Source organism: Salvia miltiorrhiza, chromosome 2 (genome assembly GCF_028751815.1).
Source record: "Salvia miltiorrhiza cultivar Shanhuang (shh) chromosome 2, IMPLAD_Smil_shh, whole genome shotgun sequence".
Lineage (NCBI taxonomy): Eukaryota > Viridiplantae > Streptophyta > Magnoliopsida > Lamiales > Lamiaceae > Salvia > Salvia miltiorrhiza.
In genome coordinates this window covers 50,362,996-50,380,260 of record NC_080388.1, presented here as the reverse complement: position 1 = coordinate 50,380,260, position 17,265 = coordinate 50,362,996, and the positions used below count along the sequence as shown (strand labels likewise).

Here is a 17,265-nt window from a genome sequence, read left to right as displayed (position 1 = left end):
GAACGTCGTATTGTATAATTAGATTAAAATGACGTCGTTTTAGGCCCAAAAGTGAGCGAATATGCAAAATGAGAAAAAAATAATAATTAAATAATTTTAATAAAGATTTCAAAATTCACTTGCTATTACTAGTTACTCTTAATTTTATTCACTTTTGTGGTGTATAATTTTAATAAGAGATGTAGAGAGTAAAAGCTACTCGGTCTAAGGTGGGTAGCTTGTTCTCTAAGTCAAGAGGCCTTTAATGGTGAAAATTAATTAATTTAATTTTGCTAATATAAAGTAGTTAGGGGCTTCCGTGCTGGTTTGTGAATGCTGCATATGCTTCCACAGCCAAAAGTCTGCCCTTTTTCTGAGCAAAACTCTGTTGGCCTTTGAAAAATTCGGCATTTCTCAGCTGGCTCACCATGTTAGTAATTGCTCTAATTTGCTTCAATTGTTTCTCTTTTCACACCTCAAAAGTTCCAAAGGGAATATACCATTAATTAATGACTTTCTAAAATCAATCCCACTACTGCCATATACCATTTTGATTCTCAAATCCCAGAATAGTATTTTATCTTTCATTTTTACCATAACATTAACTCATAAGAGATAATAGCTTCTAAACTATTGAACTTGACCATAATCTAATTTTTACACGAGCCAACTTAAAAATTGTCCCACAATTATGGAATTTTTAATTTAATTTAATTTCAATAAAAATGTTGAAATCCGTCAATAATTTATTCAACAAAACACAACTAATATATCAGTAATTTACAAATGGCGTTTTAATTTGGCAAGTAAAAGTTACATCATTTTAGTTGTCAGCTGATTTGACCAGCTTAAATTTTCAAACAACTGTATCAGCATTAAATAGGGTTAGGACTTCAATTTGTTAGTAAGTTCAGATAATTTTTTAAATTTAATTATTATCAGACATATTTTTAATTAATATACAAAATCAAAATATAAGTCCATAATTTAAATGCTATCACCCTGATTAATAAAAGTAGGATTTCTTAGCAGTTACAGTTACAGTAGTAGTAGGCTAGAAAAGTCATTATCATGTGAAGTAAGTACGAAGCCTCTTCTCATTTTCATTCCTTTTATTAATCTCAGAATTAACACTGGCAAATATCTGTCAGCCATGTCACAATTAACTAAACCTTGACCAAAAACTATACATTACTTTTTTTTCCTTAAAAAAATAATCTATAAATATCACCAATTCCCCCCCTCCTCCACAACATCATTATCCCATTTCAAGCAGCAAAACAAGGAAAAATACAAGAAAAAAGAAACCCACACATAGACACAACCTTAATTTATCAGAAATGGTCAAGACAGAATCCAAGATTTCATCACCATCATCGTCGTCGTCGTCGTCGTCGCCGCGGCGAAACCCAACCTCCCAATGCAAGAAGAGATTCAAAGGAGTGAGAATGAGAAGCTGGGGATCATGGGTTTCCGAGATCAGAGCGCCCAATCAGAAAACGAGAATCTGGCTGGGGTCCTACTCGACGGCGGAGGCGGCGGCGCGAGCCTACGACGCCGCGCTCCTCTGCCTCAAGGGCTCCTCCGCCAACCTCAACTTCCCGACCTCCTCGCACCAGAATCTGATCAATGTCGACAAAGACACGATCATGTCGCCCAAGTCCATACAAAGAGTCGCGGCGGCCGCGGCCAATGCCCAACTTCTAGAAGCTTCCAGAAACCCTAACCCTCCGTCGCCGATGTCCACGTCTTCTACCTCGAGCTCGTCGCCCTCGCTGTCGTCTTCTTCTCCCAACTCTTGCTTTCGGATCGAAGAAGACCACATCTCGCTGTCGGAGGCCGCCGCCGGCGACTACGAGGTGCAGTTCGAGGAGCCGAGCATGGCGGCGTGGTACAACTTTGATTCCCCCAAGTACAATGAGATGCTTAATGGGGTGTTTTTTGATCCTTTGATGATGGAGGATTATTCGTATGAAGATGGCGATATTCGTTTGTGGAGCTTCTGTTGAAGATTTGGAGGAAAAAAAAAAATTGTTTATGTTGTTTACTATGTATACTGCTTATTTATTTGTTCATTCATTGGATGATCTTCAGTTTATTTCATGAAGACATTACTGACTTAGGCTGGGAATTATACATATATATATTTTTGTAATTGATTGAATTGAGTATTTGGGTTTCAATTCGCAGGAGAGTGACATAATTCGATGCACTCTTTTAAGTGAATTTGACTGTATACTTTTGTATTTAATTGAATTTCATATCATATACATATATATGTGGGCTATATGTTGCTTGTAACTCTACATAAATATTGAAAGAAGTTGTGTTTTCTTGTGGCAATAGTTTTTTGTTTGTGATTCATATGTGGTAATAGAATCTCTCAGCAGTCGTGCAGTAAAATAATTTGCGGTCGAGATATATATATGCTACCATGTTTCGATCTTTTGGTCATGTCTTACAATTATTTTAAAATTTTAATTTAAATGCACCGAGAAATCAACCGGAGATGATAAATAACGCACTTGAACAATATTTATATATAGATTAAATAACTTGTTGTGACCAAATCGAGTTTAATTTATGAGATTTTTTGTATCTTGTTTATGTAAAATAAATTAAATTAAAAACTATAGAAACGACACAAGAGTTATTTCATGTATCACATGATTTTAACACGTTTGTGTGACCAATGTCAATATCTGATCCGAAGCCGGTTTTGCACATGGTGCTGTCTATTTTTAGAGAAGTTGAAAGTGCATGGTTCCATTTCTTATCTTTTCTCTTACAATGGACTTGGTCATTTCAAAAACTAAAAAATAAAAAATAAAATTGTTGCAGGTTTCCCAAAATTTTAAATTGACCAATTTTTATCGTATTGTATTAATTGCTAGTTGGTATATAGATTTGGTAGAAGAAAGAGTGTGCACCCTAGCTACACTTTATTTCAATAGTATCCGTATTCTAATCGATAATATCACCAACTTTGGAGAACATATATGAAATGTTTTTGAGGCTTTTATCAAAGTAGATTTTTGAGAGGGCGATGATATGATATATGCAGTGAACATGGGATAGAGCCCACACAAGCATATTATTTGAAATTTATTCTTTGCAAACATATCATGTGCAGTGGAGCATCTATTCATCAAGAAAAGAAATACATTGTTCTTTTATATGAGTCTAGGCTTGTGATTACCATGTGTGTATCTTTGTCTTTGGGGAATCCTAAGCAGCTCTTGTGTTGTGACACATGACATCTTTTATTTCCTACTCGATCTGCAATCTAATCGACGGACATCGTGGTATTAATTCAATCTAGACTTCAATTCAACAATCATAATATATTGTTTGTTTATAGCCCATATGCTTTGTACATGAGTCGTATATATTGATATTCATTTGTATTATTACATGTCATATATATGAATCCAGCAACTTTTAAGATAAAATAGAGATGACTTGCAGATATAATTAATCTTTGCAATAATCGTCACATCTTTCGGTTTGTAGTAAGATAAATATATTCGAATTTCATTAATGAAAAATATGTAATTAAATATAAAAAATAGAAAACAACAAAGATACATACAACCAATACTTTCGAGCATATCCAAGGTGGAGAACAACCGTAACGAAAGTAATCGAGGATGGAGGGGTGGGGATGGACTACATAAAAAATCATGTCTTCATGGGTACATAGACCCCTTTTTTTCATATGAAATTTTTTTACTACATTTTATAACTATTCAATTTTGTTTTTAGAGACCTCCTTACTGCACAAAAAAAATATACAAAGTGGCCTAAGTCACTCATATATTCAAGGGGTACTAAGTGGTTCAAATATATATCACTTAACATCGAGGTACACTACTTCGGTTAGGCCTAGTGCAACCCCTCAAACTCACTCACCTGTTTTCCATTATTTAGACTTGGGTACAATGCTTGACAGCCTTGAAAAGCCCCGATATAAAAGTCACACTCATTTTAATAATTGATTTTATCATAGTTTGCGGTCGGATCCCCTATCTTATTGAAGGGTGCACGGTGGTATTGGCCATGATTTTCAGTCGCAAAATTGTCACTCTGTCAAGAAGGGGTCCGAGTCCAGTCGAGAGGTATAGCCTTTGAACAAGTGCTACATTGTAGACAACAAAAAAAATGAAACATGTAAAAGCTTCGATTTGGAAATTTATGAATATTTGAAGAGTTCGGGCTGCCGAGAACCAAGTTCTATCAGAGTGGTAGCTTCAATGAGATTCCTCATTTCAGCATTAATCCATGCCACATGAGAAGGTTCCATCAGAGCAAAAAGGATGAAGCACTAATGATTGTTACTCCGGTCAGTGCACGGAGATTTTATTTGTTGGTATTGCACCCAAATTTACTAGTGATCCAGTCTCCATGATGTCAGCCTACAATTTCACGTTCTTGTGGTGTCTATGATTGAGTCATTTTCGTAGACATGAAAATCCATACTTTTGCTTCGCACCAAGCGTCTAGCATACTGCAGAGCCAATGCCTGCATAAACATAAAGAAAGGGCAGAGTACCAAGGAAAATAGTTACAAGAGAATAGACTTATGAAATAATGATACATGTTCTATTCCTTTGAATTTCATTGTAATTTACAGTGGCCATGATGTTTGTGCAAATATCTAGATGCCCCTTACTATCTTAGATGAAAATATGTCATAAAGGCAAAAATAGACGTCTTTCTTGATATTAATCACTATAGGATTAACCATGAAGGGTTCGTCTTCGAAGATTAACTTGTTCTGTGCAATATCAAATGTGGTTGACTGTTGTAGCAAGTGTGAGCTCCTTTTAACCTTTTTCAGAATCTTCAATCTTTTCTTCCTCTTGTAGATGTGCTTGATTGTACTTGATAGTGTGGTCATTTGATGTTTGAGTTATAGCCATTCTCGAATTTGATTTTATACCTTTTTCGTTGCCAGACACTTAAAGAAAATGTGTTCATGTATCCAACTCCATGTTGCAAAGCCAATAGAGGCGACAAATATTGAGGAGCTCAAGCTTATCAACTGTTTTCATCGACCTTAAAGGGAGAGGGGGAGAGATGTGGGGGTTTTCATATTATTTTATGCAAAAAATATTTTCTCACCTTTAGGTCTTAGAAAATCATAAACCTGTATTTTATTTTCAATCAAATCATAAAGATTCCGCTAGAATCTTTATCGATGCTTCATATCTCTGCTAAATACAAGCAAATCATCAGTAAAAGCAAGATGTTTTATTTTCAAAGTTTGACAGCGGGGTGATAATTAAATTCTCTTTCACTCGTCCTTATTTGTAGCAATCGTGGCAGATACTTCATACAACAAAGGAATAATGTGGGTGACATTGGATCCCCTTCTCTAAGTCCTCTGATCTTTCCTTGTATTAGTTCATGGTGGCTCTCATTTATTGCAATCGTGAAGGAAGTCGACGTGACACATGTCATAATCCCTTGAATGAAGGTCGGGTGGAACTTTAGACCTCTTAAGACTTCATTAAGAAATTGCCAGAATATTGAATCTTAGGCCTTTTGGAGGTCTATTTTGAGCATGCTCCTTGGGAAGACTATTTCCCTTTCATACTTTTGTTATTAATTCTTGTGCCAAAAAATATTTTCAGTGATGTTTTTTCTTTGATTGTGCTGGATTGATAAAAAAAATTAAGCACTAGAGTCATCATTTATTTGTGATTATTTTGTACAAAACACTTGTGCACGCAATAGGGCGGAAGCCGCTCGCTGTGAGGTTGCGTTGCTTCTTTGGGATGAGCACTATAATGCTATGATTTAATTCTTTCAGAATAAAACCATAGTAAAAAAAATTCCAAAACAACCACAGTCACATCCTCCTTGACAAAAGTCCAGTTCTTTTTGAAAAAAAGCTGAGTTGAACCCATTGGGACCAGGCGCCTTTTCCCCATCAATGTCTTAAAGTGTTTTTTTTGGTCTATTCTTCCGTAACCTCTTTAATCATGTCCGTACTATCTTCGAGACTCAAAGTATGTCCTTCTTCAAAGGCCTTATGGTCCGTGGGATTTTCTAGAATAAAAACTCCAAAGAGAGTTTTTATAGAATTGTAAGAATTTCATAACAATCTCATCTCATCTGCATCATGTGTTTCCATGCCATTTCTTTTGCACAAAATCGAAATGATATTTAGCGTTCTTGTCCAAGTGAGTTAAATGATGACATTTGGCTTTTTGAAGAAAGAAGTCATTTTCAGCCGCATCCAAAAACATTGTCTTCTTCCTCACTATCTTTTCTTCTTCTATGAAATCGATATTTGTAGGGTCTTTCTCACATTTACCTTGAATGTCTTTTAGGTCAGGCTGTGCTTTCTCAGCTTTCTCCTCTAAGAGATTAATTTTTTTTTTGTTGAATGTTTTCAACGCAACTTCTAAGTTTTTGTATTTTTTTGCCAAATCCCATTGTGTCTTTCGCGTTGCAACCGTAGTCTAGTTCTCTTGCAAAACTTTATCAAAATCATGGTGTTTCATCCAGTAATTAAAGAATTTGAAAGGCTTTTGAACTTTAGATTTTTATCAAAAGCAAGGAAATAAAGGCCGAGTGGTTTGCATGAATCCCCCTTGTGAGGAAACTTGTTCGGCATGAATATCCTTGATTTGTCCATGCGTTGTTGATCTTTACATAGTCGACTTTGAATAGCACTTAGTTTTTGTCCATGTGAAGAAACAACCCGTTGAGATGGTGACTATGAGGCAAATCGAGGCGTATGCGTTGGCGAAGTTAGTGTACTTATTCTCTGGTGGTACCTGTAACACCCCGATTTTTCCTAATAGGATTTCCCGAGAATACTTGAACTTAGAATATTATTTAGGTGAATTCTCGCCCGGATAAAATTTTTATTGATAAAAAAAAGGGTATTTCTTTTAATGAAAGATTTTATTAAATTTTACCAAAAGAGATTAAATGCAAATACGTGACTATGTGAATATATTTCATATTACATTTTATTTTTTATTTTTTTCAGCTACTTTTAATTTGAATTGAGCCCAAATAGAAATATTGTACTTATTTATCTAGTTTGGGTCTTATTTAATTTTGAGTTAAGATTTGTGTGTATTCTATAAGCCCATTTTATTCACTATCTTTTTTTATTCATGACAGCCCACATACTTTTATCAAATCTTATAGATTTTTGACTTTTATTTTTGTAGAGAGATTCATATGTTATTTTGGCAGCAGCCGCTTGTCCATATTCTTCAAAAATTCATCCACGTATCACTCCACATTTTCACCACATTGTGAACCAATCACTTTACATGCATTTTTCTCTCATGAAATAAATTTGCCAAAACTCAAGATCAGATCATTCACAGAAAATCCAACTATCATCAGCTTTCTTTCCTCTCCAAAAAATTCATTCAAATCACAAGCATCTCTTCAAGAAAGTACACAGTCTGTAAGTATATTTCTCAAGTGCTTTTTTTTCCAATGCATAAGAAAAGACTGAATTTTTGCATAAGAAAGATTGAATTTTTTTTAAGAAAAGATTAAAAATTTCTCAACACCATTTCAAATGAAATAGAAGACTAGAATGTGATAGAGGGTTTTGAGATGATTTGGGGAGGGGTGTTGGGCGTCGATTGGTAGCCGGAGAAGGCGAGCGGCTGCTCGGCGTGGCAAGAGGGAGGAGGCCGTCTGCCACGGCGGCGGCGCTGCTGTGCTGTTGTCGGACGAAGCGAGGGCGACGGCGTCGCCAGATCTGGAAGAAAGGAGAGGCAGCGGCGCTGCTCCGTGCAGGGACGGCGGAGGCAGCTGCTGCTGCCGGTCAAGAGGGAGACGAGTGAAGGGGAGGCGGCGGCTGCTGCTGTGCTGCGGTCGATGCGGCGCCGGCGGTGGCTTCCGCTGCCGTCGACGGAGAAGAGGGAGAGATGGAGGAGAAGAGAGAGGGCTGGGAGAAAAGGGAGAGAGAGGAGAAAAGAGAGAAGTCGGAGAAGAGAGAGGGGGAGGGGGCGGCTGCCGGCCGCCGTCAGGCGGCGGCGGCGGCAGCATGAAAGGGAGAGAGAGGGGGGGTGCGTCTGGGTGTGTGTGTGTGTGTGCGTGCGTCTGTGCTGTGTGTGTGCGTGTGTGGGTTGTGTGTGTGTGTGATGTTTCTTTTAATAAAGAAGATGGGTTGTGGGCTAGGGTTTTTAGTATTGAACCATTAAATTTTGGGCCTATAATATGTTTTAAGATGGGCTTGATTTAATTAGAGTATTGGACTGTTTTTTTTTTTTAGATGTTGGGTTGATTTAATTTTTGTTAAATCATGCTTTACTTAAAATTATTTAGTTAAGATCCTAATCAATTGATATATTAATATGACTATTTATTCTATTAAGTGTAATTATTTACCTTATGTGATTTTGAGATATAATATGAATTTGCATAGTGAATAATGCAATAAAAATATTTTGATAATTTCGATTTTTAAGATTTTCAATTGAGTTTTGAAAATCCGGGCGCAGAATATTAAGATTTAGCAGCTTTGTAGAATTGTTAGCTCGTACGATATTTTGCGGCCTATTAAGATTAGATTATCTTGTAGGTCCACTTGTTAGAAGGTTTTAGCACTGGTTTTACAAGAAGAGAATTGTTCAAATTTTATCTACAGGCTTGTCCTATCAAGGTGGGTTTTATTTTCCAAAGTATGCTTTGAGTTATTGAACTCTACTTGTATTATGCAAATGCAAATGAATATCCATGTTAAAATGTTTCTTATATCTCTATTGTTTAAAGTGCTCCTATGTTATCTAACGATCGGGTCCTAGCCGGCGTAGCGATTGGATCGCCCTGGTTAGGATTGTGTACACACAAAGGGGTATTGTGGGCTGCTCCCACTTGCCTCAGACTGTCAGACTTGGTTTGCTCCCATTTCTGAAACATGCATGGTAGTGGACCTCTGTGGGCTGCTCCCACATGTTCACATTATAGGTGAAGCACCAATAGAGAGAAGACTGGAAATGGATCCACAAATTTATTTTAAGTATGCATGGAATGCTTTCAAATATTTCTATGTTATACTGTTCATAGCATGGATTATTCTTTTAAATGGATTTTCAAATGTTTTCAAATGGCTAAACCCACTGAGTATATTAGTACTCAGCCCTGCAATTGTTTTCAAAACCTTTTGCAGGTTGAGCGGCAGGTGGTGTTGTGCGAGGCTGAGGGAGGATGTTGCTGTAGTTCCATATAATAATTTCCGCTGCCATAATATTCACTTAGGTGGATATCTTTTGAGATTAACTCTTTAAATATTCTTAGCCTAATTATTATGAACTCTTTTGGCAATCGCATTTTCTAGCAACTGAACCTCGCATATATGTATGTCTAAAATGAAGTGTTATCTTGTTGTCTCAGACCTCCAAACTTTTGATCCTTGTTGGGAGAATTTCTATCTAAGTTGTCGTAATTATTATCCTTCAATTACGAAATTCCTTTATTATGAATGTGTCACCTAAATCTAAGGACATATCACCTATTTTATTTGAGCAAAGTCTAGCAAATCCCATTAAGTAGCCATTTCTTATTCTCCCGGGAGTCGGGCTGTTACAGTACCTCTTTCGGAGGAATTTCATCACATTATTGAAATCTCTAGCAACGAGAGTAGGTCGAGTTTGAGGTATATTCAAAATTTTCGACGATTGAAATGTGACTTTTCATTGTTGGCAGAAAACTTGTTTGTGAAATTAGGGCATCGTGAAAAAATTCACTCAACATTTTTTTTATCGTTGAAATTTTTTGGATGTGTCTATTTTACTACAAATTAAAAATTAGTATTATTATTTTTATAGTAATAATAATAATAATAATAATAATAATAATAATAATAATAATAATTTTCTAAGACCAATATTGAATCAGAATGGATTGTAGCAATTAATCCTAAATTACTCACAAATAGCTTTCAGTCTTTTGACAGCCATAATAAGGAGCCTAGTTAGTTCAATGTTTCGGTTATAAAATTCTAAAAGTGGGCTTTATGGATAACAAACTCAGAGGCCCAATTAGATTGTAAATGATATTTCATCTAACAACATCTAAATTAAGTCAGAAGCCTAACCCAAAAACGAAACTTATACATAAACTTTTACAAAATTAATCCTTCCTTCTTAACCAAGAAAATTACGTAAAAGATTAAATTGAAAAGGAGACAAGACAAGGGCAAGGTTGAACACTTTCATTCCGGTGGAGGGTATTATTGGAAACTTCCAATATAAACAAAATGAAATATTTTTGCCCTCTCTCTCGACTGAAATAACACTGCAAATTTCGCACCGCCGCTTTGAGAAAAATCTACCCGGCGCTTCATCGGAGGAGAGATGGCTTTCACGAAAGAGCAGCTCCTTGCACGTTTACAGGTTCATTTTTATTCTTCTAATTATCACTCACATTCTTCAATTATTGCAATAGAGAACTTGTTTTTTGGCCAGTTTATGATGCAGACGATATGGACATTGAAATGGATTTTGTTGTTGTTGCGTATGCTTATGCTCGCGCGGAAATATTTATAGCTAATTGAGGGCATGCTTGATCTTGTTTGTATGTTTTTTTGGTTAATGTAGCGTCGTGGTAGAATCAGCTGGATTTATTTACTTGAGCTGATTAATTATTTCAAGGGCAGCCGTTGAGCTGGTTGATTAATTTAATTGATCTAATTGGATTAATCAAGTTGAGGATACTTGATATTTGAATGAAATGAAACCATTTGCTAATTTTGCTAACTTAGTCTATGAAGGCTACTTTATGCAAAAATACGTTAGTTATCAGAAACTGAACACTTTCTAAGACATGAATTTGCGATAGTAAGGTTTGGTGCGCGTATTTTCTGTATTATGATGTAATTTCTCCAAGTGTATAGAGTTGTGAAATGGTGTATTTTGCTCCAGTTTTAACTACTTAAACAGTTGCATATAACCTGTAGGGTCATTATTTGTGTTTATTCTGGAAATGCTGCTTTGAAGTTGGGAACCTTGTGATGTTATTGGGTCCAGTTTTCCATTAGTTAAATCCAGCCTATATTTGTCAAAGTATACTGGGTAATTTGTAATCTCTTTGCTGATTTATCCACAGGAGCTTCAAATAGGTTTCTCCCAGTACGAGCATCCTGTTGTATTGACAGTGGAAGCTCAGGTAATAGACTGTTGAAGCTATTTCTTTATTTGTTTAGTTTTCCTAATTTGAAGTGCCCTCGTTGTTTGCATCAGGCGAAGTATGTTGGGAACATGAAAGGTGCACTGAGCAAGAATTTGTTCTTGAAGGTTAGATAGAGATAGATGCTTAATTGTTTGTTCTTGCTTATGTATCTCAAAGTCCATCAATGTCAGCTCTCTGTTTTAAACAGGACAAGAAACAAAGATATTATATTATTTCTGCTTTGGCGGACACAAAGGTAGATCTCAAAGGTATATATGCTTTTTTCATTGATCTTCTATCTGTTTCTCATAATTATGTTATGTCGTTCCACTGAAGGACTTCTACTACAAAAGTTTGGAGTTTCTGAAGAAAAGGAACTTTGTAATGTCAATTTACTAATTATGTTGGACTCTCAATTTGAATTATGCAGTTCTGTCTCAGAGACTTGGTCTGGGAAAAGGAGGTGTTAGAATGGCTCCAGAAGAAGCGCTTTCGGAGATTCTTCATGTATGTGACTATTTTTGTTTGATATACTATTTTTTTTTGTATTAACACATAAATGAGCATTTAGTACTTTTTGTATGTGAGTACCAGTGCGTACGAGGGAAGCAAATGGAGTCGTGATTAACTATTCTACATTTTATTATGTAAATTAAAGGGGCATGTTGCACCAAAAGAGATTGTAAATGTTACAAATTTAGCTATTATGCAGTGATTTCAAGAAGAATATATAGAATATCCTCAAACAAAGAAGAAGAAGAATATATAGAAGAGAAATCTTATTAGGTAGTCATGTTTAAATACTAGATTTTTTTAAAGTAACTTCTAATTTTATTTTTTAAATACAATATATTTCTTAAAATTATTATTAATTTCCCCCACGGACATATATTTCTTGCAATGTCACTGAGTAGGATATTCACCTAATTCTGTAGATGTTGTTACTGATTCTAATTATAATTGGGCTTAATATCTCTATGATTTTATTTAATTCATTGTAGGTGCCCCTAGGTTGTGTTACTCCCTTTGCTCTTGTGAATGAATCAGCAAGGTACATTTCCTTTTGGTCTTCTGGGCTCATCAATGCATGATAAGTTTTTGCTGGCCTCTCTCTGGAATATGAAATTGCATATTAAAATAGTTCCTTTTTGCTTTTGTGAAGGCATGTTTCTTTGTTGTTAGATAAAGGATTTAAAAGTCAAGAATGCTGTTTCTTCCATCCATTGTCTAATGACATGTCAATTGGTAAGTTATCGTTATATTTAGATTTTTTTGAGTTGAATAAAGTTCTGGCCTATACACATTGAATTTTGAGAACTGGATTACCAAAAGAGGGATTGTCTAGAGAATATTCATAAATGCAGTATGTTGGAGTGTTTGGCTGGAAAGAATAGGAGAATATTTGAGGAATTGAGTCTTGATAGTTTAAGGAAGAGGCTGATGATCAAATTTGTGATGTGGGGTGTTAAAGTGAGGATTTTTATGCATATGATATCTGTACGGTCTGGAGTGTAATGCTTGTATAATATGTTAGGTTATGCTAAATTAGTTTCGGACACATCTTACCCCGTTGATGTAATTCTGCGTAATACTAATAATAAAAAATTCTGTTTTAGAAATATTCCACACTTTCGATGAAGACAAATTAGTACCAAATATGTTAGATTCCAAATCTAGTACCCGCCAACTTTTCTGGAACCAAAAAGTTGAGTTGGCATTTGGCAATCAGGAATCTGCATGGAAATTGTACTCGAATAAAATTCTATTGCATTTCTGCATATTTTCGGTTGCAAACAGGAATTTTTCAGTCCTGGAAAAGTGGGCCCGTCCTGTAAACTAAGTGAATTTATTGGCCACTACTAATCTATCATTATTGAAAGTGTGTGCTATATATGATAAACACATGCATACTTTGAGCTAGAAAGTGATATAAACATAGGCGAGACCTTCACCAGCATAGGCTTCAGTCTCCTTCAATGTGCTTATCCAAAATAAGTCATTAGCACTATGAAAACATCTTCGGCCTAAAATTTCGATAGTCCTTAATAGTCGATCTCAAGATCTTGTCTCTTACACTATTTATCTTCTCAACAGCTCTTAATGCTCATGATCTTGACAAGTTTCTGAATTCAATTGGAAAACCACCTGCCTATGTTGATCTGGAGGTAATATTAAGTTAATTCGTAATTAGCTTACTTTCTCAGCATTATACTCAAATTTGAACTTTGGAGCTATTTTCACAGGCTACCCCTACTGTAGGGAAGGATCAACCTCCAGATCTAGCTAGTCTTGTCCCATCTGATGCATCAGTCTCAGCAGACCCTCCAGTAAAACAGGAATCTTCTCAAGGTCCAAATAAAAATCATATCTCTGCAGATAACCAACCAGTAATTACTGCAGGTATATTTCGTGCTGCTCCTTTTCTTTTCAGTTAAAATATACAGTATGATTTCAACTTCTTCTTTTTCCACCTCAATGCGACTGATGTACTAAGGTTTAAGTGGATTACTTACACTTCACTCTCATGGATCAGGTTAATATATTTTGTACACATCTTAGCAATACGCATGGACTAAAGCTTATAGGGTAAAGGTGCAAATTAGTCCCTAAAGTAGACCCCCCTAGAGCGTTTAGCCCCCCACACTCGACTTTGGTGCAAATACCTCCCCTATAGTACATGAAAAATATGCAAATAACCCCACCTACTAACGGACCTTTGACGCCGTTTACTTAATTTTTTTTTTTTTTTTGAAATGGGTCTCTCTCTCTCTCACACACACACACACTTCAACGAATTGCAACGGTGGATGGGAGCTTCAAGCGGCGGCGACTGTTGTTGGCCATCAAAGGCAGAGGAGGGTGAGTGTAAAAGGGCGACGGAGGACGGTCTACGGGAAATTGACGAAGAAGGTACTTCAAGCACATTCCGACCAAACACCGCCGCTGCTGCTCCGACGCCGGCGCTGCCTCAATTGACCGCTCTGTGACTGGCTTTTAAAGCTGAGAATTGAATCCCGGACGCAGAAATCTTCATCAATGCGGTGCTGACCTCGATTCGTCGCCGTCGGGTGATCTTCGTCTCCTTCCTGTTCATCATTCGAAGACGCTAGCGATACATCGTCGTCGTCGCTGAACTTGAAGACGTCTTCGGTTTGATGACAGGCGGCAGCCGGCAGTATGGACCTTCAGTCGAGAAGGGTCTGCCGGCGGGAGATTAACAAGGGCAGGGGGAAGGGTCTGCTGGGGCGGTTTGGGGTGGGGGTGTGAACTGACGTGTGTGTGTGTGTGTGTGTGTGTGAGAGAGAGAGAGAGAGAGAGAGAGAGAGAGAGAGAGAGAGAGAGACCCATTTCAAAAAAAAAAAAAAAAAAAATTTAAGTAAACGGCGTCAAAGGTCCGTTAGTAGGTGGGGTTATTTGCATATTTTTCATGTACTATAGGGGAGGTATTTGCACCAAAGTCGAGTGTGGGGGGCTAAACGCTCTAGGGGGGTCTACTTTAGGGACTAATCTGCACCTTTATCCAAGCTTATATCAAGAACCTTTTTGCAATAACCAACAGATTCACTTAATAATTAATATATTAGGCTGCGTAAGGGGTTTTATTTTTCTATTTTTATTAGTGAGTCAATATTAGTGTGTTTTTTGATGGGAAGCTGTTGATCTTTGATTAGTCAATGTGAATGAATGACTGGATGAATAATTTCCTTTTAGACCGCAAGGGGAAATTTTTTTCTTTCTTTCTTATTTTTCTTATTTCCCCCTTAAATAGCTGTGGATCATGGATGAAGCATGAAATTTGACATTGATTCTTAATTTTTCATAGGGGCGAAACCTGCAAAACCATCTAGTGCTTCTACAAAGGAGAAACCATCTGGTGCTGTGAATATGTCAATCACTTATGCTGACCCTGATAAATTTGTTGAAGAGATTCTGGAAAAGACTAGAACCAGAGTTCTCTCAGAGGTCAATTATAATTGTCTTCTGAATCTGTTAGGTCAGGGACTCGTCTATGAGATCTAACCATATTCCTGTACAGATAAAAGAGGACGAGAACATAGAGAAATATCGGGAGCAACTTGCAACTATAGTTTCGAACAATATAAGCAAACAACTTAGCATAGAGTTGAAGAATCTTGCTGTGAGTCTCAAATTTCCTTAGCATCCTATTACGTATAGATTATATATTTCTAACATATTTGCACTGATACCTTTCAAAGCGTAAGAGATTCAATTAATTTTTACTTGCATGCAAATTGTTGCAGATAATATTCAAGAACACGGCATATACAGAAGGCTTCAAAGCTGGTATTCATTATCAGCCGAAGAGAATGTAAAATCATCCACATTCATAGAAAATGCATAGAAACAGAGGAAAAAGTAACTGGTGAAATATGAACAGAATTGGTTGGTTGCATTTTTTCATATGCAATTCGAGTTGAATGATGTGATTCTTTAATCCGACATATGATGACTTTTCTTTATTATAAGTTTCCTGTTGAATTCCTATGCCTTCTATAATACTTCATCACTGCTGATCTCGAACACCAGAACCATGGTAAATATCATTTGTCTTCTGTCTTTTGCTGCGTGCTCTACAGTATATTACACCTCCAAGATTCAGCAGCTGAAAACAGGTAGATGTAACTAATTACACGACAGTAGAATCGGGACAGCTTGATGTTATTATTGTTTTCAACTTGATATGCATTTACACATTATAGAATTTGTACAATTATTATTGCAGTCCATTGTTAGTTTTATTCGGTTCAGTTCTCACCATGGCGATGTCCGGCCCCATCTCCACGTGGACGAAGTGGCCGATATCTGGAGCGGAACGGCCACATGTCTGCCATCCTCCTCAGCCGTGGGCACCTCCTGTCTTCAACATGGATTTGGTGGGATTCGTCTTCACAAGTTTGATTCGGAATCTCGAGTTCATGGCGGCATACGGGGCAAGAATTATGGAGCCTCAGCCATGGAACAATGCAGTCAGAATGGAAGATATGTTTGCATGGTAACTCTCTTGCTTCCGTCCCAATTTTTAATTCTTCCTTGCAAACGGGGCATTCAGTGTCTGTCTCCAGATGTGTTTGTGCAATTTTAATTGTCGGAATAGCATCAATAGCCGAATCTGGAGCCGGTGGCGGTCCGGGCCTGTCGTTCTGAGTTATCTCCTCGATCAGCCCTTGCAGTCCTGGCCCAGTGAAGTAGTTCCTAGGGTCTACACCCGGTGGGAGTAGCCTCTCTCTTGGCCTGTTTCTGTTTGCAGGGATATGGCCCGTGGGCCGGAGAACAATCCAGGTTCTCCCACTGTCTGGACCCCAATCGTCGTCGTCATCCTCCTCACCAAACGAAGGACCCCTTCTCCGGAACCAGCTTTCGTTTCCTCCCTCTTCTGGCTCCCTATGACGCCGTCTTCTCCGGCCATGAGCCCGTGTTTGACCCATAATTGAGGCCCGATCACTCGGGCCATCAGTTCTAGTGTGGTTGAATCCAAGTGGACGATCAAGCATGAGGGCCAATGCTTCAAGAATTCGGGCCTCCGGGGAGGGATCGAATGCGGTGAATTCAAGAACAGGTTGCGGTCTCGCCATGTCGATTTCGTATAGAAATTGGCCGAGGCACCGGGGGCAGATGATGCTGGACGGATCTTCGGACGCTATCCGGACAGTCCGATGACACTGGTAACACCAGTAGAGGGTGAAGCTCCCATTGCCGTTGGCTCTTGGAGGGCTCAAAGACATGGTTGTCTGTAAATATTATGCAGAAATGGGAAATGAAGCTGAAATTTCTGAAAGTAGAAAGATAAATGAAAAAGGAGATGCATGAGTTAAATATATGGGTCAATAATCAGTTGTGTTGTATGTAGGGGAAAAGGATGGCTTATTAAAAGTTGCATGAAGAGATTCCCACTTTGTTTCTGCTTCTTTAGAAAGAAAAGCATTACACAGAAAATGGAAGTCCTCTCGTTTCAAACACATCAATTATTTTGCTTTGAAGCGTAAACAAATCGATTTGGTCGAGATTTAATGGAACTTAAGATAATATTCGCTTAACTTGATTACTGTTACTTCTTGACAAAAACTTGGGTGCCAACCCTTAATTAGGTAACTAATCTATATAATAATTAAT

The 17,265-nt window shown here is 37.3% G+C and overlaps 3 protein-coding genes and 1 long non-coding RNA gene across 4 annotated transcripts; 3 read left to right on the top strand and 1 right to left on the bottom strand.

Annotated features, from left to right (window-relative positions):
* The first annotated feature begins 1,222 nt into the window (after positions 1 to 1,222).
* LOC131011995 (ethylene-responsive transcription factor ERF014-like) lies at positions 1,223 to 2,322 on the top strand. The gene has a single exon (XM_057939902.1). It carries the CDS (start codon positions 1,320 to 1,322, stop codon positions 1,986 to 1,988), a length of 669 nt encoding a protein of 222 aa, XP_057795885.1. The 5' UTR covers positions 1,223 to 1,319; the 3' UTR covers positions 1,989 to 2,322.
* Positions 2,323 to 7,248: 4,926 nt separating this feature from the next.
* On the top strand, positions 7,249 to 9,356 carry LOC131011994 (uncharacterized). The gene is made up of 2 exons (XR_009097159.1): positions 7,249 to 7,417; positions 8,546 to 9,356. It is a non-coding gene; the product is annotated as an uncharacterized LOC131011994 (long non-coding RNA).
* A 705-nt stretch (positions 9,357 to 10,061) lies between these two features.
* On the top strand, positions 10,062 to 15,637 carry LOC131011993 (uncharacterized). The gene is made up of 12 exons (XM_057939901.1): positions 10,062 to 10,358; positions 11,071 to 11,130; positions 11,205 to 11,258; positions 11,342 to 11,402; positions 11,564 to 11,640; positions 12,135 to 12,184; positions 12,296 to 12,378; positions 13,228 to 13,298; positions 13,377 to 13,533; positions 14,957 to 15,096; positions 15,170 to 15,271; positions 15,396 to 15,637. The coding sequence occupies exons 1-12, from the start codon at positions 10,320 to 10,322 to the stop codon at positions 15,465 to 15,467; spliced, it is 966 nt and encodes a 321-aa protein (XP_057795884.1). The 5' UTR covers positions 10,062 to 10,319; the 3' UTR covers positions 15,468 to 15,637.
* A 17-nt stretch (positions 15,638 to 15,654) lies between these two features.
* LOC131011992 (E3 ubiquitin-protein ligase RZF1-like) lies at positions 15,655 to 16,877 on the bottom strand. Its single transcript, XM_057939900.1, has one exon. The coding sequence runs from the start codon at positions 16,875 to 16,877 to the stop codon at positions 15,900 to 15,902; it is 978 nt and encodes a 325-aa protein (XP_057795883.1). The 3' UTR covers positions 15,655 to 15,899.
* Between the last annotated feature and the right edge of the window lie 388 nt (positions 16,878 to 17,265).

Bases quoted from the DNA above. Each gene is read 5' to 3' on its own strand.
- LOC131011995 (XM_057939902.1), top strand. From the start codon at position 1,320: ATGGTCAAGACAGAATCCAAGATTTCATCACCATCATCGTCGTCGTCG.
- LOC131011993 (XM_057939901.1), top strand. From the start codon at position 10,320: ATGGCTTTCACGAAAGAGCAGCTCCTTGCACGTTTACAG. The intron at 11,259-11,341 runs GTTAGATAGAGA...TGTTTTAAACAG, and splicing joins GCAAGAATTTGTTCTTGAAG to GACAAGAAACAAAGATATTA. The intron at 12,185-12,295 runs GTACATTTCCTT...GCTTTTGTGAAG, and splicing joins CTTGTGAATGAATCAGCAAG to GCATGTTTCTTTGTTGTTAG.
- LOC131011992 (XM_057939900.1), bottom strand. From the start codon at position 16,877: ATGTCTTTGAGCCCTCCAAGAGCCAACGGCAATGGGAGCTTCACCCTC.